General features: G+C 38.6%; 1 protein-coding gene across 3 annotated transcripts in view; it reads left to right on the top strand.

The window, feature by feature from the left end:
* LOC132550985 (cAMP-dependent protein kinase catalytic subunit alpha) overlaps positions 1-16,319 on the top strand; it is a 107,221-nt gene that overhangs the window by 64,213 nt on the left and 26,689 nt on the right. Inside the window, exon 1 of one of the 3 annotated variants that reach the window (XM_060215087.1) lies at positions 14,029-14,576. The exons of the other annotated variants lie outside the window; for them this stretch is intronic. Within the exon in view, the coding sequence (XP_060071070.1) occupies positions 14,351-14,576 (226 nt within the window). The 5' untranslated portion in view covers positions 14,029-14,350. Of the gene's footprint in view, positions 1-14,028; positions 14,577-16,319 lie in introns of those variants that run through there. 3 annotated transcript variants of the gene reach the window in all.

Here is a 16,319-nt window from a genome sequence, read left to right as displayed (position 1 = left end):
TGCCAACAGCGTCATGTCCAACATTGAATACAAAACGTAATCAAGGGTTTAGACTGCCGTCTGTTCAGTACATGTTCGGTCAGAAACAGTTCTATAATGTTATTTCGATTTTTTTCAAAACCTTCATTCAAGGTTCCTCGGCATTTATATGAGAAACTGTATCCTTGGAATCGGTCGTGTTTAAAAAGATTATACAATTCTGTCTGTCCTCTCATACGTAACATATGTAGCTCAGTCCTATATTTAGAGAAAGGTGAAATGACCTGTAGGTCAAGGTCATTCTGTAACACTCCGTTCATTTGTGCGTCTTCTGCATAACGACCTTACCACGATTCGTCGAAGCGCTGTCCATTGCTCACGGTAAATAAGTCTACACTGTCAATGTTATCAATAGACCAATACCGATACCATTGTCTTATCAAGACATATATTTAAACGTCGGAGAATCAGGATTTCTAAAAGTAGTTCAACTCACACAATTGTTGTTTTGCTAACAGAATGATAGTCCATGGTTTTGTTCCTCTCTATATAATCACACAGGTTGAAGAATTCTTATGTCGACAAGATTTTCCCCATTGTTTTAAGTAATCAGAGCGGTTCTGTCGTCTACCTTGATACAATGATATATATTGTGTCAACCAGGAATACGACACACAGGCACTTGTGAACAAGACTTGTTTCTGTAGACTGCCTAAACCTATTACACCCTAATTAAGGCAGCGTTTGATATCGGTTGACTTAAGGATGTATGCTACCTTACTGCCATAGCAATCTTCTCCAAAATAAGTTCCATGTTTGATAACTCATAAACTGAATGATAATATAGGTTTGGCTTACAGTTTTAAAGAAATTCGATAATGCGTTTATTTACATCATTTATACACTCAATACTCTCTGATTAATAAAAACAAATTAAAGAGGGGAGATAACTACAACAATAGCAACAGGAAGAAATAAATCTTCGGTTCACCAACCCCTGTGTTATCGTTATACTGAATGATAGATAAGTAAATCTGATAAGCAATTATATACATGATCACCTATTATCAAATACAGAGAAAAACCCCGACCTGTCAAAGCCTCTAATTTACGGGTACCATATAGTGAGGATATGGGGGGCATTTCAATTACAAACTCCTCAGAATATGTTCTTTAGATTTACATACATTATCATAAGTTAAACATTCAGTCTGAGACAAAACTATTGTGCACCATGTATAAAGCAATATTTTACTCAGCTATGCTTTGTGTGTGTATGACGATTGTCCCTTGTTTGGCCCCCACGAAAGGTTTTTAAATGTTTGGCACGTCTACCCGGGTAGTACCGTTAAACCTATCGTCTGGTGTGTATTACCACTCCTGCACTAGTACGGCTAATCATGATTTGATCCCTAATAGTACACAACATTACATCCTGTACGTTTTCGTCTGGGATTTCATTCCAAAGTGCTCGTGGGATATTATTTTGTCTGGATAATATATATATATAAAACTTAAACGGAACAAAAATGAGTAAAAATTCTAAAAAATCATCCGGAAGCAAGGACAAAGATCTATGTAAGTACCTTTGTTTTATTAAATGAATTCTTTTAAGTCTATTGTGTCATTTCAGCATCCTGTATATGTATTTACACAGTAACACATATAGCACATAAGTGAACTAAATGAACTGAAATGTTCTCATGTGTTGATTCGTATAAAACATGTTCTCTTGGTTTAAAACATGTTGGTTTTTCTGTGGGAATGAATACACCTGTGCAATCTACAGTTGATTTCATTCGATATGTTTATGACAGGTGTTTAATTGATTAAAATCAATATCGTCTAGGGTATAGGCGAGATTAAAGAGGTAACTTAATATGGTACCTTGCTTGCTTGTGAGTCTGTTTACATCGTATTTGCTGTTGCTTACCATTATAATTGTACCTGTATGTATGATAGTAGGGTGGCAGCTCGGATAAGGAAGGTATGAGCGAGCACCTGTACTTTTGTGATGTTATAAAGCCTGATGAAGCGGATTATCTGTTGCTATGCTTCTGTATTTATGTCCTTCAAAACGTGTTTCTTTCAACAGTATAAACTTATATCACCTGCAAATATAAATATTTTTGTGAAGAAACGTTTTTTTTAAATTCGGTTCTTTAATATTGCTGTCACAATGTCAATATCTCACGTCATATTAGACAAATATGATGTAAAATAGTGGAGCAAAATGTTGCCAGTAAATGGAATGAAACATAAAGATGTGACGTCCTTAATTATAATCATACTATCACATCACAGAGGGTTAAAGTTAGCCGCAGAATTGTAAGGGAGGGGCCACCATAAATTACCTTTCCTTCAATAACGTTTACGAATTGAGTTTCCATTTCAACGGAAAATCATTTTCTGTTTTTTTCTTCTAATAAAATGTAATTCCCATCTAGAGTCTTTTACGATTGATAACAATTAAACGATATCTAAAAGTCCGTACAGATCATTGCCAGTTTAATTAATACAAGACTGTAGAATCTCGATATCATTTACCGACAACGAAATTCTAGTATTTTTTTCCGGTTCATGTTCATGTCGGACACACGTGCCACAAAGTTATATTACAATGCTCGAAATGTTCTCTTTGAAACATTGGATCGCTGATAACATCATATCTCTTTAAAGAGCCATGGTTTTCGTGTGTCATTGTTTCAACTGTAGCCAACTGGTGTCAAGGCCACAACACATTGAGTTAACAGCTACTCAGATGCTATCAGATCTATAGCTGGCACCTTGTCTCTATATAGGACGGCACCTCTTCATACTTAATGCTTGAACACATTTTGTGACAATTACAACTGGATCCTGTCCAATTTATTAGTCCGAGTGTCCCCTAGACTTGTCTATCTATATACGTGACATTCACCTTGTGTCATTTTGATATAATTAAAATATTAACCAAAATATTTTAACCTGAAAATTAGAGATAAGGACTGAAACATTTTCTGTTATTATGAGTCAATTGTTTTTAAATTTTCGATTTGTATTATCATTTTTGCGACCGGCCAGCAATGGTGAATTTGAGAAAATGAAAACCTGGACATTCTATTATGCAAGTAAAGTTTTTAACTGTTTTGTACCAAGAAAAGATCAATCGATAATGTTGAGATTTTTTTTCTATATCTATGAAAAAACGTTTTATTTTTAACAGAGTTGGTAAGTCCATGATAGACAAAAGGATGATTTGCTAGAATCTGAACATCGCTATATTGTATCCATGTATATGTTAACATGATCTATTTCATGTACACTGTATATCTTACGAATAAAACGGATACATTTATTGTTGATTCAGTACTGGGACTTTTAATGCTGATTAATACTGTTTTACTTTATTGCTTGCTTTCTATCTCTTCCCTGGCTTCAGCAATTCAACTGTCACTGGTTTGAATATATACTCTTCTTTATAGCTTCGAAGAGATTTTAAAAACCAACAATGCCAGCGAACTGCCTATATGATCGCAGAATGGGCGGAGAATTTTCGACCTTTTGATTGGATATTAATAAACATCTTGAACAAAAGATGCTTTAAAGCCTTCGTGCAGAAGTAAAAATATATTTAGGCCTTACGTAATCGACATAAACAGAACAAACTTATACAAACAGAACAAATTATACAAACAGAACAAACGTATAAATTATTGATTTGAGACGCGTGTTACAAAACTGTGCTGAATAGTAATAATAATACCACACAATTCACAGCAAAACGACCTGTTCGTGCTTACCTGATTTCCGGTTTAAGACGGAAACCTGCGTCACTTCCGTAAACGCTTCGCCTCATACACTTCGTTGCATTCATACAATGATACATAAATATATGAATTTTCTTGTTAATCGATGTATAAACAATTGGAGTGAACCCATGAACAGGCATTTCACAATCTACATTGTTCTCGGCTTTTAGGAAGTGCCAAGTTTGTATCAACCATAGACGTGTGGAGTATATGTAATTAGGTGAAAGTGTATTTCAGGGGAAGTTTCTTAGTTGTGGCAACTTATGCCTTATTCCGTGTCATACAATTGTATATTCAGCACATGAAAATGTTAAAATAAAAACAGAAGATATCAATTTAATATTCTTACAGTGACAGCTGAAACAGGAAGTTAGTTCAATATGGATCTGCAGTTATAAAGAACCATCGGTCGTTTGGCTACGAAAAGTATTAATAAATCTAACCGAAACGTGAAATGTAAATCTTTACAGATCGTGTCAACGATATTCAAATGAATTCACATTTTCTGTCAAATGCACATATAAACCCAGAAATACTAAATATTATGGAAATGTTTGAATTTCAAATATATTTTTCGGCGAAACGTTTTACCCTTGATTAAGTAAAACGTGTCATGCAGTAATGCACGCAATAATCATCCCTTCTCATTGGTTGTACCTGACTGAAATAAAATTTCCTGTTAGGTAAGCGTTAAATAAAAATACGGACATTGATGAAATTCGTCGAAACGCAATTTTGGTTTGGGTCAACTTCTCAATAACTATCTAATTGTTCTGACTCTCATTATTGCATTGTAGTAAAGTGCTAAACTGACAAATAATTCCAAACTTCAGTTCGTAAACACAAAAAGTTGGTTCGATATAGGGTATACTGTCAAACGTCTTAGAATAAAGTTATGTTTTCCGAAATTCTACTTCTGTATATTTACATTGAATCGTTTTTCCAATGTGTTGATTATAGTGTTTGAGGAATTAATTTAGGTATGTCTTGGACACGTGGTCACGTCAGGGTCATGGCTGTTTATCACATTAATGCGTTTATGACCAATTTGATTGATTTACGCAATAATTGCCCACATGTTTTGTGTATAATGTACAGCGGGCGTTTTGATCAAACATGAGTGAACTTCTTGTTAAGATTAGTACGATACCTTGTTGACCCTTGGTCAGTACGGTCGAGACAACAAACTGAATGAATGTATTTATCGTCTGATTAACTCCAGCAGGTTTACCAGTTAATCTGGTGCCAGATTGATTGTAATAGACTGTTGGTCTCATGTTTACACCTCTTAATAAAATATAATTGCAAGACGTTTTCGGATGGACTGGACATGTGGTGTATTGAGTGTTGCATCGTATGGAATGCTTAAGGAATATGGCATTACTGAATGTAGTGGTGATAACTTTACAAAATATTTTGGGTGTTTTTTCCATATTTTTGTTTTTTTCCCTAAAATGTAAAAATATACTGGTTATGCCACACATTGGAACATCATCATCATCATCATCATCATCATCATCATCATCGTCGTCGTCGTCGTCGTCGTCGTCGTCATTACATCGAATGCTGGATATGACACTTCAGTGATATCATCATGACAATGTAGTTGTCATGGACATAACAACATGACACTATCCGGGGTATTGCGTTGGTGTGATAGGACAACTGTACTTTGTTACGTTGTAATGGGTCTGTCTGTCCCTCCGTTCGTCCACGTCACCATTCCTGAAAATAACGCAAGTGCAAGTGGACCGCTTACACTTAAACAACATTCTCTGTTATTTATCGAAAGTGTTTGCTTGAGATTGATTTGTTGTCAAAAGATAAACTATCAAGGTTAATGATACTTTAAATAACAAATTGGTTTCCACCCAATAAACCTCCACACACTTCTTCCAGTCCGCGAGTAAATTCACGTCTATTTACAGTAATGTCGATAGGGTTAACCCAGTGACACCATAATTATTTGTTTTGGTCTCTGTTGGAAGGCATTCCGTCGTTTTGTTTGGTTTACTTTAATATTAGTCATAGTCTGTAGTTCCTGTGTAGATACATACCAGGCGTGTACCGTAATGTCCCGATAGCAGAACGCTATTTTTGGTTACATTTGTGATGTTTCCAGCTTCTTGTTGGACATTTCTTGGACTACTGTCAGTGCTGATAACATCACAGGCACGTGCGAAACTGGAACACACTTTTTGCAGGATTCACTCTGATCTCCATATCATACTCGACAAAATTCACATTATGAGCGTGGGGATCTATTTTCAGTCCAGTATGACAGGTGATAAAAATTAAAAGAAAGCCTCGTTTTCTACAAATCTATATTCATATACCATACCATACTATACCATACTGGTTGGCAAGAGAGTCAACGGTAATAAGAGCAGATTTAGATAAAGATGTTCTTGTTAACAATGGCCTGTGATGGAGGTTTCCCTCATCAGCCCACAGCACGGTATCCCCATTATTGTTCGACTGAGCTTGGAACTCAAGGCCGGCCATAATGAGGTAGCGCCATGCTCTAACGTCACTCCTCCTTCAGTGTACACGTACATTACCTGTCAGATGCACGTGAACATGCAGTATCGTTACGTTATAAACACGCATACTTCACTACACCACAAGTTTGGAGGCTTTCTCTCTGTGTCATGATGTTATCTTTAGCAGTTCCTGTGTTATCTCTAGTCACAACTGCTCTGGCTTCGTCTATTTTTACAAAAGAAGAAGAAAAAAACGAGATATAGTGGTAATAATGTTCGTTACAGACTGGGTGCTGTTTACAGTAGAGTTTGTAGAACGATAACTGTTTACGTACAGTATCTCAGGAGATACACCTGATATTACGCTAGGTGTCATCCAGGCGATTAATCCTTATTTATTTATCGTGTGTGTACATAGAAAAATCACATCAAAAGAAGCCTGCATTTTGAATTAGAGGTTCTGAGGCCATTAACCTGCTCTGCAACCCCTTCAAAACGTTTTCTGTTATATCCAGATTATCCTCCATTGTCTGTATTTCGAACAACAGACTGTATATTTTTGACGTCGGTCAATTTAGACACAATACTTTACATATATATACACCTTGCTATCAGCCACAAGGCCATAGACCAATTTCCGGTTCCGGTTCTCGGTCGTCAACACCGAACGGAAACGTTGAGAATGCTTCTCATCCTCTGTGGATAGAGCTTATAGTGGTAATACACTGATATGTTGTATTGAGCTAGTGTACGCAATGCAAAAATACACGATTTCAGACTGAAAAGTCTTTTGTACGGGGGCTCCTCCTTTAGAAAGTAATTTCAATATCTTGATAAAAGAATATCTTAATAGAAACTAATCACACAGCCTGATATCATTATAAGAACAACATGACAGCCTTACTGCTTGTAACACTTAGCAACACTAGGAAGAATATTATATTGCAGTTCCCTTTAGAATGAAAGTAGTTAAATTTGGATAAACCCAGAAAATATGCGAAAATTATATAAACATTTTAATTGTTTAAGTGCCTTAATTAGGAAATATGATAGCGGATACTGCCTGTAAACACGGTCTAAAAAGCAGTAAACCTGTAAAGTAGTGTCATCCAAACTGACTAAGTGAACAAGAACAAAGTAAACATTTATCATGACAGAACACTTGAGGATGTTCCGGGATTCAATATAAACTTTTTAAAACCTTTGCAAATATTATCAAACATATTGTGATTTTAAAAAATGATCGACAGTAGACTTCAGAAGCCATAATATCGTGTAAAATATGTTTTATCTATACAACGTCGTACACATAGCCATTTCGAGTTATTCCCCTTGCATTGGAAAATATTGCACTCGAAGGGTTTCTACTTTAACAAGTGATGGTATTAAAAATACGACTACTTTCATGCACATATTTATAACCAGTTAGTCATTTTGTTATGAGATGTGTTGCTAGTTCTGTGATGTTGGATGCTACGGAATTTATAACAGCTGAGAGTAAATGTAAATATTATGTGGATGGTAGCTCCTCCAGACGTGCGTCATGCAACAGACATGATCCCTGCGCTATGATAAATTCATATCTGGACACTAAAATCCCGTCCAAGACATTTGATGGACATACAATTAGTATAAATCTCCTTACGTGCATACCCCGTGATCAGTATGAAGATATGTCTTTGCAAGTTTCATGATTCAACAACTTGAGGTCTTCATCACGTAGTTCCTGCCCTATACTCTATACATGAAAAGCATTCATCACACAAGTCATTCTGGTCCCTAACTCCAAAACAGGATTTCTTTATCACACAAGTCATTCTGGACCCTCACTCCACAACTGGATGTCTTCATCATACAAGTCATTCTTGTCCCTAACTCCAAAACAGGATTTCTTCATCAAACAAGTCATTCTGGTCCCTAACTCCACAACTGGGATATCTTCATCACACAAGTCATTCCTGTCCTAGACTCCCCAACAGGATGTCTTCATCACACAAGTCATTCTGGACCCTAACTCCACAACTGGGAGACTTCATCACACAGGTCATTCCTGTCCTAGACTCCACAACAGGATGTCTTCATCACACAAGTCATTCTAGTCCCAAACTCCACAATACGATGTCTTCATCCCAGACGCTATACTTGTTCCTTACTCAACAAGTGGGAGTCTTCATCACACAAGTCATTCTTGTCCCTAACTCCACAACTGGGAGTCTTCATCACACATGTTATTCCTGTCCTAGACTCCACAACAGGATGTCTTCATCACACAGGTCATTCTGGTCCCAAACTCCACAATAGGATGTCTTCATCCCAGACGCTATTCTTGTCCCTTACTCAACAACTGGGAGTCTTCATCACACAAGTCATTCTTGTCCCTAACTCCACAACTGGGAGTCTTCATCACACATGTTATTCCTGTCCTAGACTCCACAACAGGATGTCTTCATCACACAGGTCATTCTGGTCCCTAACTCCACAACTGGGATATCTTCATCACACAAGTCATTCCTGTCCTAGACTCCCCAACAGGATGTCTTCATCACACAAGTCATTCTGGTCCCTAACTCCACAACTGGATGTCTTCATCATACAAGTCATTCTGGTCCCTAGCTCCACAACAGGATGTCTTCATCATACAAGTCATTCTGGTCCCTAACTCCACAACAGGATGTCTTCATCACACAAGCCATTCTGGTCCCTAACTCCACAACTGGGAGTCTTCATCACACAAGCCATTCTGGTCCCTAACTCCACAACTCGATGTTTTCATCATACAAGTCATTCTGGTCCCTAACTCCAAAACAGGATTTCTTTATCACACAAGTCATTCTGGTCCCTAACTCCACCACTGGATGTCTTCATCACACAAGCCATTCTGGACCCTCACTCCACAACTGGATGTCTTCATCATACAAGTCATTCTTGTCCCTAACTCCAAAACAGGATTTCTTCATCAAACAAGTCATTCTGGTCCCTAGCTCCACAACAGGATGTCTTCATCATACAAGTCATTCTGGTCCCTAACTCCACAACTGGGAGTCTTCATCACACAAGTCATTCTGGACCCTAACTCCACAACTGGGAGTCTTCATCACACATGTTATTCCTTTCCTTGACTCCACAACTGGGTGTCTTCATCACACAAGTCATTCTGATCCTTAACTCCACAACAGGATGTCTTCATCACACAGGTCATTCTGGTCCCTAACTCCACAACTGGGATATCTTCATCACACAAGTCATTCCTGTCCTAGACTCCCCAACAGGATGTCTTCATCACACAAGTCATTCTGGTCCCTAACTCCATAATTGGATGTCTTCATCACACAAGTCATTCCTGTCCTAGACTCCCCAACAGGATGTCTTCATCATACAAGTCATTCTGGTCCCTAACTCCACAACAGGATGTCTTCATCACACAAGCCATTCTGGTCCCTAACTCCACAACTGGGAGTCTTCATCACACAAGCCATTCTGGTCCCTAACTCCACAACTCGATGTTTTCATCATACAAGTATTCTGGTCCCTAACTCCACCACTGGATGTCTTCATCACACAAGCCATTCTGGACCCTCACTCCACAACTGGATGTCTTCATCATACAAGTCATTCTTGTCCCTAACTCCAAAACAGGATTTCTTCATCAAACAAGTCATTCTGGTCCCTAACTCCACAACTGGGAGTCTTCATCACACAGGTCATTCCTGTCCTAGACTCCACAACTGGATGTCTTCATCATACAAGTCATTCTGGTCCCTAGCTCCACAACAGGATGTCTTCATCATACAAGTCATTCTGGTCCCTAACTCCACAACTGGGAGTCTTCATCACACAGGTCATTCCTGTCCTAGACTCCACAACTGGATGTCTTCATCATACAAGTCATTCTGGTCCCTAGCTCCACAACAGGATGTCTTCATCATACAAGTCATTCTGGTCCCTAACTCCACAACTGGGAGTCTTCATCACACAAGTCATTCTGGACCCTAACTCCACAACTGGGAGTCTTCATCACACATGTTATTCCTGTCCTTGACTCCACAACTGGGAGTCTTCATCACACAAGTCATTCTGATCCTTAACTCCACAACAGGATGTCTTCATCACACATGTCATTCTGGTCCCTAACTCCACAACAGGATGTTTTCATCATACAAGTCATTCTGATCCTTAACTCCCCAACAGGATGTCTTCATCACACAAGTCATTCTGGTTCCAAACTCCACAATAGGATGTCTTCATCCCAGACGCTATCCTTGTCCCTTACTCAACAACTGGGAGTCTTCATCACACAAGTCATTCTTGTCCCTAACTCCACAACTGGGATGTCTTCATTACACAAGTCATTCTGGTCCCTAACTCCACAACTGGATGTCTTCATCATACAAGTAATTCTTGTCCTTAACTTCCCAACAGGATGTCTTCATCTCACAGGTCATGTTGATCTTAACATACGGAAGACCACAGTGAAGTTCTTGTCCGGAAGTACACTGTACGCAACACACGGCCTTCATGTGAGTCGTTTATTTACAATAATGGACCTATAAGGATTTCAGATTAGTCCAACCTGTAGTTTATCTTTAAATACAAAACATTAAAAGTCAGGATTATTCTACTTGGTTTCTTTAACACCTAACAATACCGCGCCGTCTGCACGATGGAAATTTCATGTACAAATTAAACCTTCAAAACTTTCTAGCTGTATATGAGAATAGCTAAGATAATTCCTACGTGTCAATTTATCCAGCCTTATGGCGGGAAAAAGAAAGTAAAAATCGATTAAAAAAATACAATGTTAGATGATGAGATATAAGCACGCGGGAGGTTTTATTGTGGGTTGAAACTGAAGTATCTGAGGAAACCCCACGTGGTTGGTTAGGTGCCTCCGCCACCTTTTAACGTCCGTTCCTGGAAATCGAACCCCGAACGGCTAGGTGAAAAGCGAAAGCGTTATAACTGCGCTACCCAACCATCCATACATTGTTAAACATTAGTTGACCTGTACAGCGTCTGCATAAAAAATTACTACCAGTGGATAAAGAAGATCATTTAAGATCGATTTTGGAACACTTTGTCACGAGTCTCTTTATTTTTGGACCAAAATCCGTTTTTGAGATGCGTCCGATCTCCCACTGTTTGGAGTACCTCTATAAGAATGATGAAGCTAATTTGAGGTAAATGAATACTAGCTGGAATTAGATTCCACTCTAATGGAAGTTTTATCCTAAAGCCTGGGTCAGCCACCACCCAATCTCTCAAGCGTCCTCGAGACAATCCGGAAATATGTCCACGGAATCGGATTGGAGTATTAGGCATGGATTTCCAATCCGTCACGTGTCTTTAGGGAACGTGCTGCACAATCTGATCTCAGCCTAAGCAGAGAGTAGAAGCTGGTGGAAGCCTGTAAACGTGATGGTGGTCGAGTTGTTGTTGATGTATGAGGATTCAACACTTGGTACGAAAATAAAAATGAGATTTAATTTTTTAAATTTTTTTTTCTTTCTTTCTTTTACTATCTATCAAAAAATGTTTTACTTCAATCCGTTTATTGTCAGAATAAAGATATTTGAAAGATATAAAAAAATCTGTCCCTGCTGAGCTTCGAATCTCGTTTGGCGAAGATAAGTGTCCGTTGGCAACAAGTAACATGACATCATCAGGACACCAATCTGTGTAATAAGGTTAAAATCTAATTATGGCCAGTGTATCTGTAATTGCGTGATTTCCTCTTCTCAAATGAATTATTTATCAGACAGAAAATTAGGAAGTGTACAAATTACCCCATTTTCATGTGTGTTTCGTCAATTACATCAATACTGTTAATAATTTCAACAAAGTCCCATACTGAATAATTACATTAATTCCTTGTAAACTTGTAAGGTAAGTAAGCACACAACGCCATGCTGCCTTCCTCCCTTCAACACTGAGGTTTGTGTTTACATGTCCATAGGTATGTGTTTATGGAGGTAGGATTGGCTAACACGCAAATGGAACTCCTGGCAATAAAAATTACATGAAGGGCGTGCCTATATTGTGTGGTTTTGGGTTATCAGCTACAACTTTTGTTCAATTATATAAAATCCTATTAAATTTCTATTTGTAACACGGGATAGGGAAACAGCAGCAGGCCAGACAGGATATCTAGCATAAATCGATTTCAAGACATGTATACTTCTATGGTAATGCTTATCTCGGCAAAGTTGTCCTATCGAATACACCGTAAGCGCTGTTTTACCATCAATAATTTTCATATATATCGGTTTTGACAAATCGGTTACCTAGCAACACTTTTTTTATCTTAAAAAGGCAGTAAAACAGTGGTTACCACCTCAGTTTTCATAGTAAAATGGTCGCCAGGTTCCCATGCATTGGTTGCGGTCACGTAATGTGGGTTGCCAAAATACCTTGGAATAGTTTCCATGTTACATGATGTTGGTTGCAAAATTACTTCCAATAGTTTCCGTGTTACATGATGCGGGTGGCATAATTACCTTGGAATAGTTTCCATGTTACATGATGTTGGCTGCAAAATTACTTCCAATAGTTTCCGTGTTACATGATGCGGGTGGCATAATTACCTTGGAATAGTTTCCATGTTACATGATGTTGGTTGCAAAATTACTTCCAATAGTTTCCGTGTTACATGATGCGGGTGGCATAATTACGTTGGAATAGTTTCCGTGTTACATGATGCGGGTGGCGAAATTATCCTGGAATAGTTTCCATTTCACAGTCTACGCGTGCTGGTCGTTAGATTACTTTCGGTATGTGCCATGTATAGTCTCTAGATTAATAGTCAGTTCCTCGAGTTTGGTCTATATGTATGTGTTTAAATTAAACTTATGGCACACTCTCATGTAATCGTTTATAAACAATGTTTGGCCATTTCCATTAACGACGGTTTTTGGTTTCTATATAACGATTATCAACACATCGCATACAAGACGGAGAACTCCTACATCCACAAAACCATTTAATAACTTCAGTGAATGAGACAACCAAGCACAGGACGTTTATTTATTTGATGTGTTAAGTTTCCATACTTGCACATGTGATAAATGGCTGCACGCCAGATACTCTCTACCAGATTATGTAATATGAATTCCGTCATTACGTGGTATATATATGCCAATATGATGACTGACAGTGCCATTAATTAACTTACATATGTACATGTAACGGTGGAAGTGTTGTATTAATATGCTTTGCACTTTTATCAAAAATAATTTTTAAAAAGCAATTTCAACGACTCTCTGTTCCGAGCGGTTTCACACGCAATATCACACGCCACTTAAGTTAAACCGGGAAATGGCTCCTTTCATACCTATTTTTGTCCCTTTATTCGCTATAAATAGTAAACACAACCTAAAGGCCATTGTTTGGGTTCAGTGGGTCCGTAACTGGATCCCGCCGAAATACGCATGTCTAGCTTTTATAGTGCACCGATAATACGAACCGTGTCTTATTCTTTTTTTATCTCAAATGAACAGGCATTATATATGAATCAAATAATTGGTAGATCGGAAACGAGACTAGGTTATTTTGGCATTTTGTCGCTCAATAGAATGCAAAAACAATTATTGCTAGCAGACGGATATACCTGTGTATCTATATATTACAAGCGTGTGACAGTGTGAATGGGACATCAATCAAGAGTGTCAGGTTCCAGTTTAGTCACACCTGGTTTCCCAAGTACGGCCCAATGGTGGAGAAAGTCCTACTGTTAGTTAGTCAGGGATTCGCCACCATCAAATTTACACCGTAATACATAGGACTTGGCCTATCACGCAACTTTATATTGGATGTCCCGTCAAGGGAAAACTAAAATATTACTACACACACGTGTTACGGTAAAGAACGAGGTTATCCCAACGGACGGCGTCTGTAAGGGGAGGATCATATTACAGGACCCGAAGGAAAAGCAAGCCCTTACTTCTCAAGCTGTTATCGGCTAAGGCTAGCATCTTGTTTTGTGTTGGTAGTGAATTAATTCTGGAAATATGTGCCCCGTGTGTGACCCATAGTGTAACGTAGAAGTTGGTGAACCGTATACAAAGAGAGTGTGTATTATCTTCAACCAATACTTTGTAAATAATGGATTTCTTTTTCGACTTATTTGATTCTGAAAAGAAGAGAAGGGCAGCCCAACAGCAGGCAGACAATCGAAACAGGACCGGAAGTGGAGGCGAACTACCCCCTCTCAGAATCGAAGGAAGGGGCCATCATGCTTTTAGTTTCAGAAAATATGACACACGGGATACGAATCGTGTCCGAGACGAACGAACAAAGCGGGAATTGCACCGTTTGTATTTATGGGATAGTAAGTATTATGTAAGGGGGGCTTTCATTGGCTTGTGTGAAGTGCTTTGTATGAAACTAGCATAGTGGATACTTACTATCAATAAAAGCTTGAATTATTTCAAGCATTAATTTTATATCACTATCATTGGCCGTTAATGTTCGTAAACATTTCGTCGGCCTATCCTTTGTAAAAACCACGGTATACGACATGAGTCATATTCGTCGGTTTCTTAAATCTCGTTAATGACTCGTGTCGAGATTATTTCGTAGATTACGTCTAAAATTAGAATTTTGATTGTTTCCAGAGGCCTCCAACTCTTCAGACAAAAGCAAGGTCCCATTATAGATCGAACAGGACAATAGTCAATGCTCTACTCGCGTTTCAATGACAATACTAGAGTAAACGTACGTATTTGCAAATGCGGAGGATGTTCTGTCAGACAATAACAAATATTCTATGTCGCATTTACACTTTTAGAAATAATTTTGTACGGTATATAGGGATCATGGGATTCTCCAGAAGTATATATTGCATCTGTAAAGCCGATCGTCTATCAACTTACAGTGTTTGTTGGTCTTAGACGTCGGTTAACCTTGGGTTCTTGTTACTTTAGTACAACACAACATCAGCCGCGATATCTGATGAAGTCATTTGTCTAAATGACGTGTTTGAGTGTATTAGAGCCACGACATGGAAATCTCTGGCTTTTAGTCTAACTGAAATATCTCTCCTAAAACTGAAGTCGGAAAATTGTTTAAAGCTAAATGTCACCTACAACAAAAGAAAAGTAAATGTCTGTTTAAATTAGCTGTCAAAGAATGTCCGGATTCCTCGTAAAGGTCAGCAAAAATGGCCAACGAAATAGGTGTACTTTGTAAGTGTTCACGTGAAATGCCGATCCTAGATTAAACATATCTAATAGTCCCTCATAATGTCCTTAACAAACCTTAACCCTCCCTATGATACCCGTGATACAACACAACACTATGTCCCTCCCTATGATTCCTGTAATACAATACGACATTATGTCCCTCCCCGTGATACAACACAACAGTATGTCCCTCCCTGTGATACAACACAACAGTATGTCCTTCCCTGTGATACAACACAACAGTATGTCCCTCCCTGTCATACAACACAACAGTATGTCCCTCCCCGTGATACAACACAGCAGTATGTCCCTCCCCGTAATACAACACAACATTATGTCCCTCCCTATGACTCCCGTGATACAACACAACACCATGTCCCTCCCTATGATTCCTGTAATACAACACGACATTATGTCCCTCCCAGTGATACAACACAACAGTATGTCCCTCCCTGTCATACAACACAACAGTATGTCCCTCCCTGTCATACAACACAACAGTATGTCCCTCCCTGTCATACAACACAACAGTGTGTCCCTCCCTGTCATACAACACAACAGTATCCCCCCCTGTGGTCAATTTGATACAACATTATGCCCCTCAATGTGATAAAACATTATAGTGTCCCTTCCCTGTGATCCCCGTGAAACAACACAACAGTGTGTCCCTCCCTGTGATACAACACAACAGTATGTCCCTCCCTATGATTCCCGTGATACAACACAACAGTATGTCCCTCCCTGTGATACAACACAACAGTATGTCCTTCCCTGTGGTCCTGTGATACAACACAACAGTATGTCACTCCCTGTGATACAACACAACAGTATGTCCCTCCCTGTGATTCCTGTGATACAACACAACAGTATGTCCCTCCCTGTGGTGCTGT

The sequence above is a fragment of the Ylistrum balloti genome, unplaced genomic scaffold (assembly GCF_031769215.1).
Source record: "Ylistrum balloti isolate Yb309-2 unplaced genomic scaffold, AGI_CSIRO_Ybal_v1 Utg370160, whole genome shotgun sequence".
Classification (NCBI taxonomy): domain Eukaryota; kingdom Metazoa; phylum Mollusca; class Bivalvia; order Pectinida; family Pectinidae; genus Ylistrum; species Ylistrum balloti.
The sequence above is the reverse complement of the archived record's forward strand: the minus strand, read 5'-3'. Positions and strand labels throughout refer to the sequence as shown.